This window comes from Branchiostoma belcheri, unplaced genomic scaffold, assembly GCF_001625305.1.
Source record: "Branchiostoma belcheri isolate BF01 breed outbred unplaced genomic scaffold, Haploidv18h27 scaffold114, whole genome shotgun sequence".
Classification (NCBI taxonomy): Eukaryota; Metazoa; Chordata; class Leptocardii; order Amphioxiformes; family Branchiostomatidae; genus Branchiostoma; species Branchiostoma belcheri.
Window position 1 is genome coordinate 290,979 of NW_017802536.1, and position 17,187 is coordinate 308,165.

Below are 17,187 nucleotides of genomic sequence, written 5' to 3' on the forward strand. Positions count from 1 at the left end.
TTGGGGTGGGGGGGGGGGGTCGGTGGTCAAGATTCTGGATGTGTAATAGGGATTTGCAATTAGTATCATTGTATGAACATAAGCACACCCTAGCACTTTGGTGTTAATTTCTTATCCATGTGCCAAAAGCGCTTAGATAACTTCCTTCGGAATTTTTTTTCATAGCCAGTTTGTTTTAGTCATGTGAAGTTAACTTTATCCCGAATCAGGATCGTATGACGTCAAACGAGCAGACTCAGCTAAGACGAAGAAGAGGAAAAAGTCCCTCCTCCTCCCATGGTGGTGTGTGTACATAGGTAAGACACCAACGTCAATACCGTTTTATAGCCAAACAATTTAATAGTTTTGCTGTCTAACAAAAAATCGCGGTCTCAGTTAAAGCCATGTTGATTGCCCAAGCGCAGGCGGGTTTTGACTTTAAAAAACTCAAAGTCTACAGTTTGAAGTTGTCTAACAAAAAGACGCGGTCTCTATAAAATCATGTTGATTGCCCAAGCATAAGTGGTTTGGGACTTCAAAAAACCTCATAGTCAACATGGTTGATTTGGTGGTGGGCCGAGTTGACCAGGGCGGTGGGCCGAGTTGACCAAATTTGCGATTGGCCGAGTTGGTAATGGTCCGAGTCGTCCTGATTCCGATATTTGGTCAATAATACCAGGAGTCAAAGTCTTCATATTTGGGGAAAATGTAGTTTCAACTTCAACATCAAAGATTAATTTTCACATAATCTGTTTATGGTATTTCCGTGTGGAAGAAATGTAATTATTGAATATACCAACGCAACTGCTAGACTCGGTGCAAGGAGGTTCTAACAGTCCCAAGCGAAACATAGCTTGCATCCCGTATATCTATCACGTCATTGTTTTCTTTTTTGTGTTAGCCCCATTGGTGTTAAAAAATTCCACGCGATTCTTTCTGGATTCACTGACATCCGTATCTATTGCAACAGGTTGGTTCTTGGTCTTCTCTTCGTGCTTCGTGTCGGCGTTCTTCACCGTCCTGTACGGGTTCGAGTACGGCAGACAAAAGGCGGAGGCCTGGCTTGTGACTTTCCTTACATCGTTCTTTTTTGACCTCGTGATCACGCAACCTTTCAAAATCCTGCTGCTCGGACTATTCTTTGCTCTCATTATCAAGGTAAAAGTCCTCGTCACGGTTTCTCTACAGTAGTCTTTTTTTGTGTGGAAGTAATATAGTGGATTCATTCCTCAAGCTTATTGACATCTTACACCGCAGTCGTCCCCCAGGAAGACATGCGAAGACACGTGTTTCCCGTTTAGAACTTTTATTCAGTTTGTTACTAGTTCTAAACGGCAACTACACGGTTCCAGATATATAACTGAGGAATGACTGCTGTGTGCAATACCTTTTAAGCTATGAATCAACTCTACACTGCTCTATATACTACACTACATCTACCTTATATACTCTAAACGACCGAGAAACAATGCTATTTTTTCTACATTAGTATACGCATGTAAATTGTTTTTGTACATTGTGAGGATTGTTGTACTTAATATAATAATGTAATGTACAAAATGTTGTGGTATCTATAATTTTGGACAGAAAATGTACATGTAAGGAGACTTCTGCAATGTATTTTACCGTTATATTTCCCACAAGGGGTGCTGATATGGCTAGATGTTTTTTTTTAGATTACACTCTCTTTTAATAGAGTCAGTAATAATCACAACTGTGAAACCATGTCTCCTTCAGAAAATAGATACGTCCGGGGAAGATGTGGCACCGACGCCCAAACAAGAAGATGAGGAATATTTGGCGCAGGAGATAAAGGTTATATAAACATACATATGGGTTGCATGCACAGTACCAACCATGTTCCGCCTTATATGTACTAGTACGTATATGTACGATTTGGTGTTATTCTCGCATGAACGCTTCACACAACAGCGAACCGCAATGAATGCGTAAGTAACTACGCCATATAAGGGCCAAAAACGTCAAGGGTCAATGACCTGATTAAGACAAGAAACTATTAAAAAAAACACTGCGTAAAAATGCCAGGTGAAAAAAAGGCTTAAGGAAACAAGACGTTATTAAAGGTTCATTTTATTCTTGGTTACTGGTTATGACAGATGTCAGTGGAACTCTTACGTGTGCATCAAAGGCAAAATGTAAACTAGAATTGATATAATTAGGAAATTGAATTCCAGGAATTAGACAAAGGTACAAGAAGTATGAGACCACGAGCCAAAGGGCCACCAGATAACCAGGAACTGCTGAAGGCTCGACAACAACGTTTCCTGGAACTTAACCTGCGTTCGGCGCTGCGCGAGCTCTCATTCTTCATTGTCTACGTTTTCATCCTGATTGTGGTTGCCAATGGAAACAGGGATCTCTACATGTACCACATGACCAACAATGTTAAAGATGTGCTAGCTGTTCCTTTCAACAAGGTAAACAAATTTCGATAACATTTATGGATATGAAGACAAAAGTGGGAGACTAATTTCGTAAAAAGATATTATTTCTCCATCTTTCTAATGTAAAGTATTTGGAAATGTTCCATTTTTATTATCTCTTTGTTTTTTCTCTAGCCTTTATAACTAAATTGAAAAGATCAATTAAAATTCAAAGTTGAAAATACAACAAAGAGATGATTTGCATTTGTATACAGTATTACTTCTTTCCTAATTACCAAAGCAAAGATTGCTAATGTCTATTTCAATGTGTCAGGTAACACATCGACAAGATTTTTGGACATTCGTGAGGAACACAGTGCTTACCGAGCTGCATTCGTCAGAGTGGTACAACGGGAGGACTATAGACTCAGACAAGCGGGGTTTTCTTTCGGACTACAACTCCTACATCGTCGGGCCCGCCAGACTCAGGCAGCTGCGTGTCAAACAAAGTAATATTTATCTATTCATCTATTTATTCGATTTAATTAATGAAATTGTAAACTGTACTGATAAGGGTGTGATATGTGGCAATATCGCCGTGCCCAATGTGTAATCATTTATTACAGTTCCCTACATTGAACGATATTGATGTTGTTGTTTCGTATGTATATGTTAACACGGATTCCACCAAAACCACACTACTTCACTGTTCATTTCTTAGACCTATCATGGCATAACTTTACCCTTGGGAGCTCCTGATGGTAGTGCGTCTTGTAGTCAGATAAAGGCTGCCCTCTAAAGCGTTTTAGCAGTATTTTCTGTTTCTTATAGGGGTAGTGTGGCATCGTGGTAGGCTGTTCGGCCAAGAACCTGGAGGTCTTCGGTTCGAATCCTGTAATATCAGAGGTTTTCTGCCCTTGGGATTGGCACTTTGCAGGACTTGACTCACTCTATTTAAATGTGCAGTGTACGTGACTTCGGTTAGGGAGGTAAAATGTAGTGGAAGGAAAGGGATTAACTACGCCTTCCAGTACTGGGACCTTGACATATTGGATACGAACTTACTGCCCCCACAGCATCAAAGGGGCGATACTTTTACCTTTTTTATGCCTTTTACCATACATTTTTTGACAGATGGTACCTGTGAGATTCCAGCTGCCATGGCTAAGATGACATTCACGTGCAACGGTGAGTACAGCTGGTGGAAAAATGACGACAAGCACTACACACTTGGATGGGGCGAGTGGATTAGCTCTTCAACCGACAGGGTGAACGTCGCCAATGTATCTGAGGAGATGAGACCTTGGGTGTACGACTCGAAAAGTCTTGCATGTGAGTAAACACGTTTTTGCGGGTGTTATTATTTTGAGTACAATTTTGGTTGTGATAACTCTACTACTGCTACATGTAGAACTATAACACTATACCCTCCAGATATAAGAATTATTAATAAGAAGGGCAAACTTTTTTTTCTGAAAACAAACATTAAATGGAAGAACTAGTTTCTACCGGAAGTTGTAAAGTACCTTGAAATGAATTACTGCCTTTCGAAGATTCTCTCTCTCTCTCTCTCTGCCTATGAGAGAGAGAATTGAGGCCAGAGGAGAGAGAGAGACAGACAGAGAGAGACAAACACACACACACACACACACACACACACACACACACACACACACACACACACACACACACACACACACACACAGAGAGAGAGAGAGATTTGAGGCCAAAGGATAGCCGATCTGGATAGCCACACAGTTCTTTCCATGTCTCATTATAGCGTCTTGGTCTATTTGGCTAATTGGCTTTATAAATGGGTGTCACCAGATAGTACAGTAAGACTTATCAGCAATATATGCACCACGTGTTTGTTTGATGAATCTGTTCTCCAGCTGCAATGCCACGATATGGTTCACACGGGGTCTACTATGGCGAAGGCTACATCCTGGAACTACAGTCCAACGATTCCCACTTCGCCCTGCAAACAATTGAGGATCTGGAGAGGAGGCAATGGATAGACTCTGCCACTCGGGCCATTTTCCTCGAACTCATCGTCTACAACCCGAACGCCAACCTGTTCTCTGTGGTCAGCCTTCTTGCGGAGTTCTCTACTCTGGGGAAGGTTTACACAAGCCATGAGGTGAAATCAGCTGTATAATGATATACTTCCATTAGTAAAGACATCAATAGCCTTCAAAATATGGTTAGAACACTATCGTGGAAATTCGTCTGTGTTAGTAGTTATTATGATGAGATGCTTATTACTATATTTCAAAACACGCATGGTGTACAAGAATCAAATTGTCAGCGATCTCTACTTTCCCCTTCACCAGTCACCCTAGATCTTAACCCCGCAATTTAACCTGATAAATGCAACATTGGTCGTTGAAAATTTGATCCTTGTGTTCTCTTCGTGTTAAAAAAGTTAACATCTTATATCATCATAGATGACAATGATATCGAATGACTTTCAATGTTAGGCTTAGTTACAAACACGTTATTTAGCCACTAATTTCAATAGATGATACCTTACATCATTATATACTAACAACGGACTCGTTGTACTTTATCATAGATAACCACCGTTCGACTTTACTTGTACCAGACTACGTGGAGCTACGCTGTCCTTGCCTTTCAGATTCTGTTCGTCCTCGTCACGTTTGTATTCGTCTACAGAGAAGGTAATACTATGGAAGAAATACTTTACAAAGGATAAAGCCTGTTAGTCAGATAACATTTATCGGCATAAGTTTTTTTTTAGCAAAATGAAGTGCACACGTAGTTTTACGTTGCATTTTTTTTTTGTTTTCTGCCAAAGTCAGTATAAGTTCGGGAGCAGTCTGACCAGAATAAGGCCACTCCTACGAGTGATCTATACGAATTGAATAAAATTTGAGCTAAGTTAGAGTCAAATTTTTACCGCCCGGACACACCCTGAACTCTGCTTATCTGCTTTTGAACACCAGCCAAAATTTGCCAACAAACTTGGCCAGGTCTCTTGTTCACAGATGCTTCAAACGTATTTAAACATAAAGCTGGTACAGCCAAACAGTAGCCTACATGTAATTCGCCGAACTTCAGCCAAGTACAGCCGACTTTGCTTCCGACCTGGTCCTAACCATGGTTGGGGAGAGTTCGGGAGGCCATATTCTGTGTGACAGGGGCTTATGATAGATCTTACGAACGTGATAACTGGTCGAAAGATGAAGTAATCCGATCATTTTATTCCATGTACTCTTTTACCCTAGTGAACAGAATACTGCTGATGGGGACGGAGTACTTCCGTCTGTTTTGGAATCTGGTGGAGCTTTGCGTGTGCCTGCTGTCTTTGGTGCAGATTGGACTTCAACTGTACACCATGTACATTATTCTGGACTTTAACAGGAACAAGGCTGGAACTACCAACGACAGATCTTTCAGGTAGGTGATGAACCCTATTGAGCCACCAAACGGCCATTCTTGCTGAAGTTACATGCAAGCATCTGTATCACAACGTTAAGCCACGACTAAATTTTATGGTTGGCATCCGCTCACTTATTTTTTTTCGCCTGTAGTCCGAAAAACAAAATCACCTCCTTGGAGGCTAAATTGTAATTTGGAACTCAGTCTGGTGCCGACGTATAAAGGCATCGCCATCTTGAGTTGCTGATATAGTGTGATCTTTTCGATTTCTTGTAAGACCTACGTGTGCACATGTATACATTTTTACATACTGAAAGATGGTACAACATGGTGCATCCGGGTTCTCTTTAACAAAAGTGATCTTAGTATACATGCTAGATCTGTATATCCTTCAATAACGACTTTTTGCTAAACTGTGTTTAGTATTTCAATTCGTGTCACTGGTCTTGTATTCCTGTCAGCTTTAGCATTATTTTTGCTGGATATTCTTTTGCCCTCTCGTACTAGTGTGGGGTCTCCAGAGGATGTCATCTATAACATTGAGTCTATGTGGCCTTTTACAGAAAACAAAGACAGATGAACTTTTATGCTAAGAATACATTATTTTATTTCCTTGTTTTTTGTTGGTAAATTATGCCAAGAGATAAGGCTTTGAGAATATTTTATATTCTATTTTCCATTAACTTGCTTTCAAAAGATGTGTAGAATTACATAAGAATATCTGATCTTGTATGAAATAATTTTAGCTTCTTTTGCATCCTTGTGTTTACAGTAAATACAGACAAGCAGCTAGTTGGGACCAGCTGAATACCTACGTGCGAGCCTGGCTTGTCTGTGTGGCCACCCTTAAGCTCATGCACCTGTTTCGTTTCAACAAACACGTAGAAAGAAGTGCCGGTACTTTAACCAGATCCGCCAAACCACTACTAAACTACCTCGTTATCTTCATCATCACCGTGTCGGCATTTTGCATGCTGACGTACCTTGTACTTGGTGCTTCGCTTGAAGGATACAGCCCGTACATAACCAACATTGAAACGATGCTGGGGGTGATGCTTGGAGGCTTCGACTTCAATGCACTATCAGACGCTCACAGCTTCCTTGGACCTTCCATTTTCTTTAGCTACCTGATGTTTGTCAACTTCCTCCTACTGATGATCTTCTGTGCGATTCTGGACATGGCGTACCATGAGGTCATAGAGGAAGAAAGCGAAGACCAAACATCGAAAAATCAGAAGATCACAGAGCTTGGAATGAAACGAGCAGGTGATGCTTACCAAAGAGCGAAGAACAAGATAGAAATATTACTGAGCTGGAAGACGCAAGTCAAGACTGTTCGTGGAAATACGCCGGCGTACACAAACGCGGGACTGAAAGGGGATCTCTTGCAAGCAAGAAGGGAAGCACTCTCGTTCGTGAGGAGTAAGGATTCCTTAGCAAAAGGAATAGAAGGGTGTTACGAGAGCTCAGCTTTTGATTCAGACCACGGAACTTCCAGGAAGAATTCATCAGACTTGTTTCACTTAGAAAGCGGCAATATTCCTGGGTACGGATCACGATAAAAGGGGTGTATAACACTTCGGTATGCTTTGTACGTAAGGGAGGAAGGGGACTAGATAGCAAAATAACGTGTGCAATGCTTTTACACAGGTAAAGCGCTGTATGTGTTTCGGGCTAACATTGGTGTCAATTTCTGAATGGGGTTTAGGTTGCAGAATACCCTAACACTGTATTAATGAGACAGGTGTATAAGGTCATTCAACATTCATTTGATAAAAATGATTGCATGGCTTGGTGGATACGTTCTGTGTAGTATCATGACTCGCATATTCAAATTGTATTGTATTGTATTGTACTGTATAGTATTATATACATAGGATTGTTGCTAGTCCGAATATACTTGTATTATATTATGTATATATAAATGAATCCATGTATTTCAGCCTAATGCATTTTTGCGGAATATGTGACTCCCATAGATTTATCCGGTATAACATCTGTTAATATACGGTAATTCGTTTTATCTTGATATAACATTTTGTTAGTGTTTTTGTTGCATGTAAGGTGACATATCTTACTTGTTTGAATCACATAAACTTGGGAGCCTAGGTACAGAGTTGAATGGAAAATATGACAAATGCATTATGTAATTGTAATTGGTTGGAAAGCAAAGAAACAGAATTGCTGAGTAAGGTCTGTTTCTTATCGATGAAATCTAAACACCAAATTATTCCATCCGTTCTTGTATTTCTGCAGATGTGTACAATGAAGACTTTTATGCTGCCGGGAGAAGTGGAATCTAATCGACAAACGACCTTTAAGTTTCTTACCTATTTTATTTATTTCGTCTACACATGTATGTATGTGTGTATAACATTTTGGTGCGCTTTGTATGTAAAAGAGGTAGGTGGCTAAATAGAGGTAAATCGATAGATAGATAAATAAATAAAAAGATATATAACGATGTAGATGTATAAAGAAACATATAGTATAGCACAGAGGTAAAATAATTAGCCTCTGTACTATAGGTGATTGGCTATGAACCTTTTAAATTATTCTGCAGCCGCAAATTATAACGTAATATTGCAAATTCAAGAAAGAATAACGCTCATGCTACAACGAACTCATCTTACCATAAGGAGAAACAAGTGTTAGTGGTTGTAGAGGTGTGATAGGCTATGGGGCAAACTTAATTTAAAGGCTGACCTAAGAATGTGTTACATATAGCAATTTCTGGATGACTGTAATTTGCTACCTTTTATTAGTTTCATTCTGTTGTTTGTTGTATTTATATATTTTCAATTTCATTGATTTCTTTATCTTCCGCAATTTTTTTTTCGTACAATCTACTTTATGTTACAATTTTTGCATGTGACTTTATTGTATTTATGTACTTGTTTCTTGGTCTATGTTAGCTTATGTAGATGTACGTAGGCCAAGGTGTCTCTAAGGTGGAATAAGTAAATAAACTTGAAAGGTAACATTTGCAAAGCAAATACCTACCTTTCCATGTTCTAGCTTACCAAACTACTGGTCTGTTTAATGCATTCTTATATTGTTTGTTTGTTTGTTTTTATTAGATCTCCATTAGTGTTCAACTGGCCACTATTCTTCCTGGAGTCCACATAAAATTAAGAATTTTAACAACAGAAATGTACAGAATTCAACACAATATTAACATAAATTGAATAATCTAAAGTAATTAACATAATTAATTAACATAAGCTGAGTTCGAATCAGAGTGATCACTGACATTAAACAAAGTAACATAACTATTGTATATGGTGAACAGTCCCTCCAACTCTGCCTTGTTACCTAATGTAACCTAACACCACATGGTATCTGCCGCAGCACCAGTAACCATGGTGACAGATGTCTATTCAAAGTAATTGACTTTATTTGTTTAAGGAAAAGATAAATAAACTGAGCAAAAAAATGTGTTTTCTTTCTGCGAACTACAAGGTTAACATAAGAAGTGACAGCCCTGCACCTGACAATAGGAGATAAAGAAATGCACGAAATTCTTTGACACTTTTTGGTAATCTTGTGTGGTATACCATTAAGTTTTAAGAGAAAAACGGCGTCAAAATGACGTCAAAATGACGTCATATTACGTCATAATGATTTTAAAATGGTTGATATTATTGATTATTACTAGTACACCTCACTCTAAAAATTTAGCTGTCATACGACATACCATTCTTCAGTTTGAGTTTTGAGAGGGGGGGGGCTGATTCGCCCCCCTCCAGTCCCAAAGATTTAAAGAAGCCCAGTCTAGATAGGGTTAAACCAGTATACATCTCAACACCTGACCTCATGTAGTGTAGGTTTCTCATCATTTTTAAAAGCTTGTTTAGCATGTTTCAATCCAATTCAATGTGCTTTCAACAAATGTTGTTTGCTGTCTATTAACCCTACCTAGACCGGGGGGGGGGCTAAAAGTGCCCGCGGCAACTTTGATGTCACCTAGCGTCTGAACGGCTAGCCGTAGAACGGCCAAACTTGGTGACTTTTCCTAAAATATTGTTGGCAACAATTCTTTATCATTGGAATAAGATAATAATTTTTTGTGTTGCCATGGCAACGGGTTTCTGACAGGCATTTTTTGCTAAATTTAGTACTTTTTGTTTCAACAATAGAATTTTATGGGTTTTATGTCAAGTTACTCATGGTTTCTAATATTAATAACATCCCATATAATTTTATGTAAATTTTATCATTAAATATGCATAATTTATGCTAATTTGATGACGTCATTGGCCAAAATCCAAGATGGCGGACCATATCATTAGAACAGGTATATACAGGTTATTTTCATTAAAATTTCATCAATACTTCCATTTCTTTTTCCAAAAAAGGTTTAAATGAAGGTCTTTAGTATGTTTACAATGTATTTTAGGCTTTATCATGAAAAAAAACTATTTTTGAAAATTCAAGATTGATGATCCAAGATGGCGGATATCTTAAATATGCATGACGTCATGTTATGACGTCACCGGTGTTGCTATGGGCAACATAAGACTTAGTACACCATAATATTCTGTCATAAACACTTTTGGTACAGTTATGTTGAATACCATTGAGTTTTCAGGGAAAAACCTATTTAGACGGTTTTGGCCAATAAAATCACATTGATGACGTCATAATGACGTCATATTACATCATAACGACATAAAAATTGTAGATATGATAAATTTTCACTCGTACACCATTCTCTGAAAATTTGGTGGTCATACGACATACCGTTCGCGAGTTCTTAGGGGGGGGGGGTCAAAAGAGCCCCCCCCCCGGTCCCCCCATGTCAAAAAAAGCCCGGTCTAGGTAGGGTTAATGTGGTCGTCTTTCACAGGTGGCCCTCCTAGGCAGGTCACCTTAAAAATGCTGGAATGTGCTTAAAAAAAAAGGACCAGGAATAGGTGATTGGTATGGTCAGGTTGCTTCCTAAAAGAGGCAGGTTTGAATGACAATAATTGCTCTTTTAGCTTAAAGAAAACAGACTTTGCTCTTCATCCAACAACTAAGAAATGCCTACTGTCTGATTGACTATGCTATTTGTTATGTGTTCAGGAAAAAGCATATTCTTGACCCTGTTGTACTCCTCCAACAATACCTTTGTAGTTGGTCGTTGACTGGGGTCCCTATTGTGACACTGTTGGTGTACTTTGTACAAATGTGACCTGACAACATCACTTCCATTTACATTTCCCAGTAAGTAGTCAACAACTCTTGGGATTTTCCAAATGTCAGATTTTTCATCATAAGGAGGCATTCTTGAGTCATTAAATTTTTCGTTTTCAAAGGGCCAAAGCTGCTCAGGTGCAACATATAGTGACCTAATCCTTATCGAAAAGCATTTGAAAGAAAGTTTTGCTTCATGCTTTACTTCTGGTATTCTATCCAGGTCACTTAAGACAAGTTTGAAATCCTGTGTGACAAGAAACTGGGATAAAGTTTTGCGGAGACTGTTTGAGTCGCACATGACTCGTGTGCCAAGTGGACTATTGTGTAGGAAATGTATACATTCTAAGTAACTCAGAGCCATGTTAAATCTTGTCCGGACATTGTTAAACTTGCTGTATGCGTTTAACTTTAGGGTATTCTTAATAAAGTCTGCAGATCCTAATTGATAAAACTCTGTAAGGAGAGTTGTGTTGCATGATCCCACATACTGCAAAACAGAAGGGTGTTGCAGGGTCTTTAGCATCTCTATATCTTGCAAAAAGTACTTGAGATGAGTCGGCCTCGTCAGGTTACTGTAGGCCACTGTGTGGTTTCTCCAGATAGCTTTGTAAACCTACAAAGTGCAGAAAGGATGTATGTTGTAGTTCTATACAGCATTTAGTAAAATGTACATAACGTCATGTCTGTGTGTGTAATAACCTGCACGCTCTGCATCCGTAGAGCCTGTGGCCTAGGTTGCACCCAATTTGGACACGATTAGATATTTCATTGTTCTTTTAAATGTGGACGTACATATAACGCTTGTACAGTGTACAAGGAAGATTATTACATCGAACCTCTATACATAAAAGGACCCAACACACTTATTTAGAAGATTTAGAGTAGGGGTATACGACAACATACTTGAGCTGTAGTAAAGATTATAAACAAATCCCTATTGCACTACTTATGCAATGTTTCGTCCTCAGTCTGACGTTGCCCACCTTTGTAATCTGTCATATTACCTTTTACATCTAAGATACCAGCTGTTTCCCAGTTGACGAACCTACAATAATGTTTCCTGATAACCTGATCTACAAATGAGAAGTATGTTACATGTATGACTAATCAGATATGCATGTTGCTGACTTGCATGTACCAGTATTTAGTGCACATATGAAAATTGTTCAAGATCTGATGGAAATGGGAAAACACAAATCAGTAATGGTTTCCTGAATTGGGCATCTCACACAGTATTATAATCTAAAAGGGGAAAAAGTTGTAATCTGAAAATAGCCTATTGCATATATTATGATTGTTTGTGCTAGCTGCGCCTCTACTACTAGAATTAGCTATCCGACATACATTTTACGTCTACACTCGCCTACAGCAGAATCTAACAATGAAAGAATATGTGCATAATCAATTAGAAACGTAACAATACCGTTACCTCCTTAAGACCGCCTGATCCGATTTTGCCCAGAGTGGTCACCTCATTCGTTATCTCTTTACAACCAAGCCATGGCATACAAGTTTCCATCGTGGACAGTCGAAAACTTCCCGGCGGGCACAGCCTCCTCTGTCCAGGCTGGCCCACTCCCAACCCTGCCACAGTCACAACATCCGGATTGGATCTGGACTCTTTGACCTTTCCTTGTCTTTCTTGACCCAGCATTTCATCGACCTCGTAGTTGAAGAAGTCACTAGCAGGCTGCGGAGATCCTGACCAGAACCACGGAAGTAGGTAGAGAAGCATCAGAGTAAGGAGAATGAGACAGACCACTTGTGGCTTACATGCACGACCCATCGTTAAGGAGTAACTCTGGCCTGTAATAGGTTTTCAGTACAATTAGAACTAAATCTAAGTTATTATACAATAAAATGACATCGAAGCTGACAAAAAAAAATGACATGGTGAGTGGATACAGTAGGGTAGCCTGGGTGCCATCCTGGTTATTTTACCTCCTCTTCCACAGTCGCTCCTCATGGTGGGAACTGACGTAAATTAACCAAGACGGTACCCAGGCTAAAAGTATAGTAGTTGAAAAAATATCTACATTGTAGTTAGATACAAGGACATGAACAGTTTCTGCAGTGCTATTGGTTAGATTCTGTCCCACTGTAGACACTTAAGCAATCTCAAGATTTTAAACAATCAAGAGATTTTTAAAGTCATAATTAATGTTTAAACTTTGTGCAATATCAAGATTTTTCGAAACGTTTTTTCGAGAGGATAACTGAGAAAATGGTTGACCGATAGTCGTGATTTTTTGGTGTGTAGGTAGCTTTAGTGATTCTTGGCATAAGTAAATTACAATTAGGATCAAATGTGCATGATAAGTAAGGAAATTCTATCAATCTGTTGTTTTCAAAATAAGGTTATGAAACACCTATGACATATGTAATTGAGAACGACAGGGACAGATATTGATTATGTAAATGAATACCTCATTGCATACGTAATGTGAAATTGCTACAATTTTATAGTGGCAACTGCTGGGGATTTAATACTTACCATAATTGGAAGTTCAGTGAAGGTTGACCTCGCTAAACATAATTTCTTCAAGTCAGGGCCTTATTTGTATAATTAAAATTTTGCTTATGGGCAGGATTGTAAATGTAAGCCATTTACAGGTGGCCATCAACATGCTTAAGAATTATGAAAGCATTAAAAATGTCATGGAGGTATGAGATCGCCGAACTCTAGTTGCTACGTAAGTTTTGCTTTAGCCAGTTGACAAGCTTTTTTTTACTTTTATGAAACTTGTCAATGATAGATTAACCCCATTTCCCATTCATTTTCCGTTTTCTTCTGTCCTTTTTTTGCATCAATAGTTTGTTTATCCTACGAGTAGACTTCTCCACACTTGTTGCACAGTGAAACCTTGCATGTGGTGAATAAACTGTTAACATTACATCTGGCAAGAATATATTAACTTCTAAATCATCCTGGTATTGTTTATGTATATTAATACTGTTACCAGGTAACCAAGTCTATGTCAGCTGTAGCATCTCCGCATTTTTTTTAATTGCAGCAGGATTTCTTAATGACATATAAACCAATCGCTACATGTATATCAAGTCATCTACATATCCATGCACCGGCAGACAAAAGCCACGGTCCCTCAATGTCTTGAAAAAAACCACTAATAAATCAGAGGTTATATGCAGATTTCTATATTTTAAGTGGAATACTTTTTTTTGCGTAGCAATTCATTTAAGGGTAATGTTTCTGCAGTAAATGCTGTTTTTTCTCTGAGAAACATTTTGGGAAGAGAACTGATAGAGCAGCAAGTTGGACAAGACCAGGAATGTGACGTGAGATTGAGTGAGTTTACTCTGGGAACCAGACACGTGAGGCTGGGGGCATGTGGCGGGCAAGTGACAGCCCATTCCGCCCCTCCCCACTATCAGATGTGCCTCTAAACTGTGCTGTGCAACAACATACACAGGCCCCATACACAATGTAGGTCTGTCGCCACGAAAACGCTTTGCCCAAGTTGGCAAAGGACCCCAAGCATGTCCTGTCGCACTTTCTAACTAGAGGTCGGAGATCTTATGTCTTCGTCAGAGGTACATCGTTCTAGAGAAATTAACATGCGTATTCTTCACTCTTTTTAATAATCAATTTGGTCTAAAGAACAAAAGAATCTCTGTACTATTTCTATGGTACAGAACACCCTGAAACGGTTTGCCGCAGATTATACAGATGCGTCGTCACCCGTGTTAGCCCCCCCCCCACGTTATTTGAGTTTGGACTGTTACTGGAAAAAAAGAAATTCTTACTGTGTTGAAAGTGTCACGACAGCGCCACAAAATATAATAAGAGAAGATGTTATGAAAGAAAGAATCAGAACAGGGTGACTACTGCTGTTTTGTTAATTTGTCTTTATGACAAATAGAAGACTTGTTTCTTGTCTTCTTTGTGTCCTAAAATTTGTTAGTTACTACAGTTAGTATATTCTAACTACAGTTAGTATATTCCAAATCTAGGCATCTCGTTTTTCGGCCCTTCGTGTTTTTATTGCGCGCTTGCCTTAAATTTAAGGTAATTAGATTTAAGGTCTCCAGTGGACGTCATCCATAGCAATTACTTGGTCTGGCCGTAGAAAATAACCTGACATATGTCCAACCTATCCTCCCCCTGCTGAAGTTATAGTACAATCCCTCAATGTAACGTCATTTGATCCCATCCCATTATGGGGTTCCCCGGCTATATCCAGCTGTCGGCTGTCTCCAAGCAGATGTAGGTGGGGGATTTCTAAACACAAAAGGTCCTATTACGGAGACATATTAAACGATCTCCACGACTCTCATCTTTGAACTCAATCTTGGAGACCACCACAGTAACATGCCTATCAAATTTCATTAACTTCCATCCACACATACAAAAGTTATCCTGCTCACAAGAAAAATTAACAAAATGCCCCCTGTAGTCACAACGAAACCCCCCACGAAGCTCAGTAACGAACTTAACCTTGGTCCCGACAATAGTAAGCACCACACCAAGAATTATAATCAACATTTTACAAATACTTGAGTTATTTTGCTAACAAGCCACAAACACAAAACGTGCACTAACGTGACGCACGGACCCCCCACGAAGCCGAAACTTGTACTTGACTTTGGCCTCAACAGCGGTAATCTGCCTGCCAAAAATCATGGACGTCGAATCATGCCTTCCAGAGTTATAACGCAAAATCCGCAGTTCCCCACACTCCGGCGAGACAATTTCATAGTCCTTCTGACGAAGACAATGATGTGTACAAAGCAGGGTATACTGGTGGTGTTAGGAAAAAGAGACTTCCACCACAGTACTAGAAAGATTATTTGATGCAAAAATATGTGTCCAACAAGCTGGACCTAGCATGTTAGCCTGGGTACTAGTATCACATAATGGGCTAGCTTTTACTACACTCCATTGAAATTTTGTGGTTTTTTTTAGGACAGGTGACATAACAGCAAAGAACAACTACCAAAGGCAGAATAAGGCTGTGAAGATTGCAGTAAAAAACATAAACACCAGCTCATGGTAGATAAGTGCAGTCCATGGAAAAGGACTAAAAATAACTCCCACAACCTATCTAAAACTGTGCTAGAACTGGAATACATCAATTTAGCAAAACAATTGAGCTGGTAACATGCGTACTGATAATTTCTAAAATTAGCAAATAACAGGTGTAAAGATTAATCAGTCCGGGAAGGTGTACTGTTGAGGGTTAACCAAGAATCAAAATTAACTTACAAACTGTAATTTAAAAGCACAAAATTTGAATTGGATGCCGGTATTAGTTCGTACACGATTGCCTGTATTTAACTGTGCCATAATATGCCATACTGCCATTGCTAGAAAATAAATCAAAATACTGCGACAGCCGTCTGACAATGGGTAGTATGCCTTTGTTGTTAGATAACGTTATACAAAGAGACGGGCGACATTAATACCTACTATGTCACAACAAATAAAATACTGTACTTACAAGAGGTATCAACCTTGATGAAACCTTGAAGAACGTTCAGCCACTCCTTTATGAGTGGCTTCTGAGAAATGCCGACGTGTAACTGCGGCTGGTTCATATCAAAACTCTGTTTGTTGTTACTGCTGTGGCATATTTAAGTCCCAAAATTGTCGTGACGGACTTTCAGGTGTGTCTTATTGATTTAAATTAACGTGGCGCCGATACGTATACAAAATCCTATTATTTGTTCGCAAGGCGAAGTTAAATATATTTAATTATTTTGTACAAATAAACCTAACTTTGAGGGAAAATAGACCTAATAAAAATCTTTTATCATTTATTTTCCCGCAGAATTCTGCATGTATTACATAATAAGTCTATACTAATATTTCTAATATGCCCTAATGCTGTATGCTGTGAACAAGAACCCTGCGCGGGCGTAAAGCAGAGAAAGCAAATAACAGACGACTATCACCCGGATCCACTGATAACCTGATAACCTGACATGTCCGGGCGGTGGTAGAAAATTCTCAGAGAGTGTCACTCAGGAACCAGATTCAAATGTAAAGAACTTTATCAAGTTGTTGAGTTTATTTATTCTTTTACATTACATAAATGGAGTTGCAAATGTTTGTTATTTTATAAGTTGAAAGATTGTTACGACATTTACGACAGTTAAAACAGGAAATAACGTCGCCCCTGTATTACTTTCCAAGCAGAGGTTGTGGGGGAATGATCGTTAGCTTTTTATGTATGGCCGTTTTTTGGTGGCCGGCGACCTTATCTGGCTAATGGATACTGCC

The 17,187-nt window shown here is 39.0% G+C and overlaps 2 protein-coding genes across 2 annotated transcripts in view; one reads left to right on the forward strand and one right to left on the reverse strand.

Annotated features, from left to right (window-relative positions):
• Positions 1–7,327, forward strand: part of LOC109462231 (polycystic kidney disease protein 1-like 2) — a 44,970-nt gene extending 37,643 nt beyond the window's left edge. Inside the window, exons 43-52 of the mRNA XM_019758767.1 lie at positions 210–296; positions 950–1,137; positions 1,717–1,794; positions 2,175–2,417; positions 2,698–2,872; positions 3,498–3,695; positions 4,256–4,503; positions 4,939–5,044; positions 5,612–5,783; positions 6,538–7,327. Coding sequence (XP_019614326.1) covers positions 210–296; positions 950–1,137; positions 1,717–1,794; positions 2,175–2,417; positions 2,698–2,872; positions 3,498–3,695; positions 4,256–4,503; positions 4,939–5,044; positions 5,612–5,783; positions 6,538–7,327 — 2,285 coding nt within the window. The remainder of the gene's footprint in view (positions 1–209; positions 297–949; positions 1,138–1,716; positions 1,795–2,174; positions 2,418–2,697; positions 2,873–3,497; positions 3,696–4,255; positions 4,504–4,938; positions 5,045–5,611; positions 5,784–6,537) is intronic.
• A 3,351-nt stretch (positions 7,328–10,678) lies between these two features.
• Positions 10,679–12,912, reverse strand: LOC109462232 (protein O-mannose kinase-like). Its single transcript, XM_019758768.1, has 3 exons — positions 12,888–12,912; positions 12,376–12,647; positions 10,679–11,559 (listed from the first exon to the last, which is right to left on the reverse strand). The coding sequence occupies exons 1-3, from the start codon at positions 12,910–12,912 to the stop codon at positions 10,783–10,785; spliced, it is 1,074 nt and encodes a 357-aa protein (XP_019614327.1). The 3' UTR covers positions 10,679–10,782.
• Positions 12,913–17,187: the final 4,275 nt, after the last annotated feature.

Coding starts and splice junctions, on each gene's coding strand:
- LOC109462232 (XM_019758768.1), bottom strand. CDS start 12,912: ATGAGGAGCGACTGTGGAAGAGGAG. Junction 12,648..12,887: donor GAGCGACTGTGGAAGAGGAG/GTAAAATAACCA, acceptor GGTTCTGGTCAG/GATCTCCGCAGCCTGCTAGT. Junction 11,560..12,375: donor GATCAGGCGGTCTTAAGGAG/GTAACGGTATTG, acceptor TGCACTTTGTAG/GTTTACAAAGCTATCTGGAG.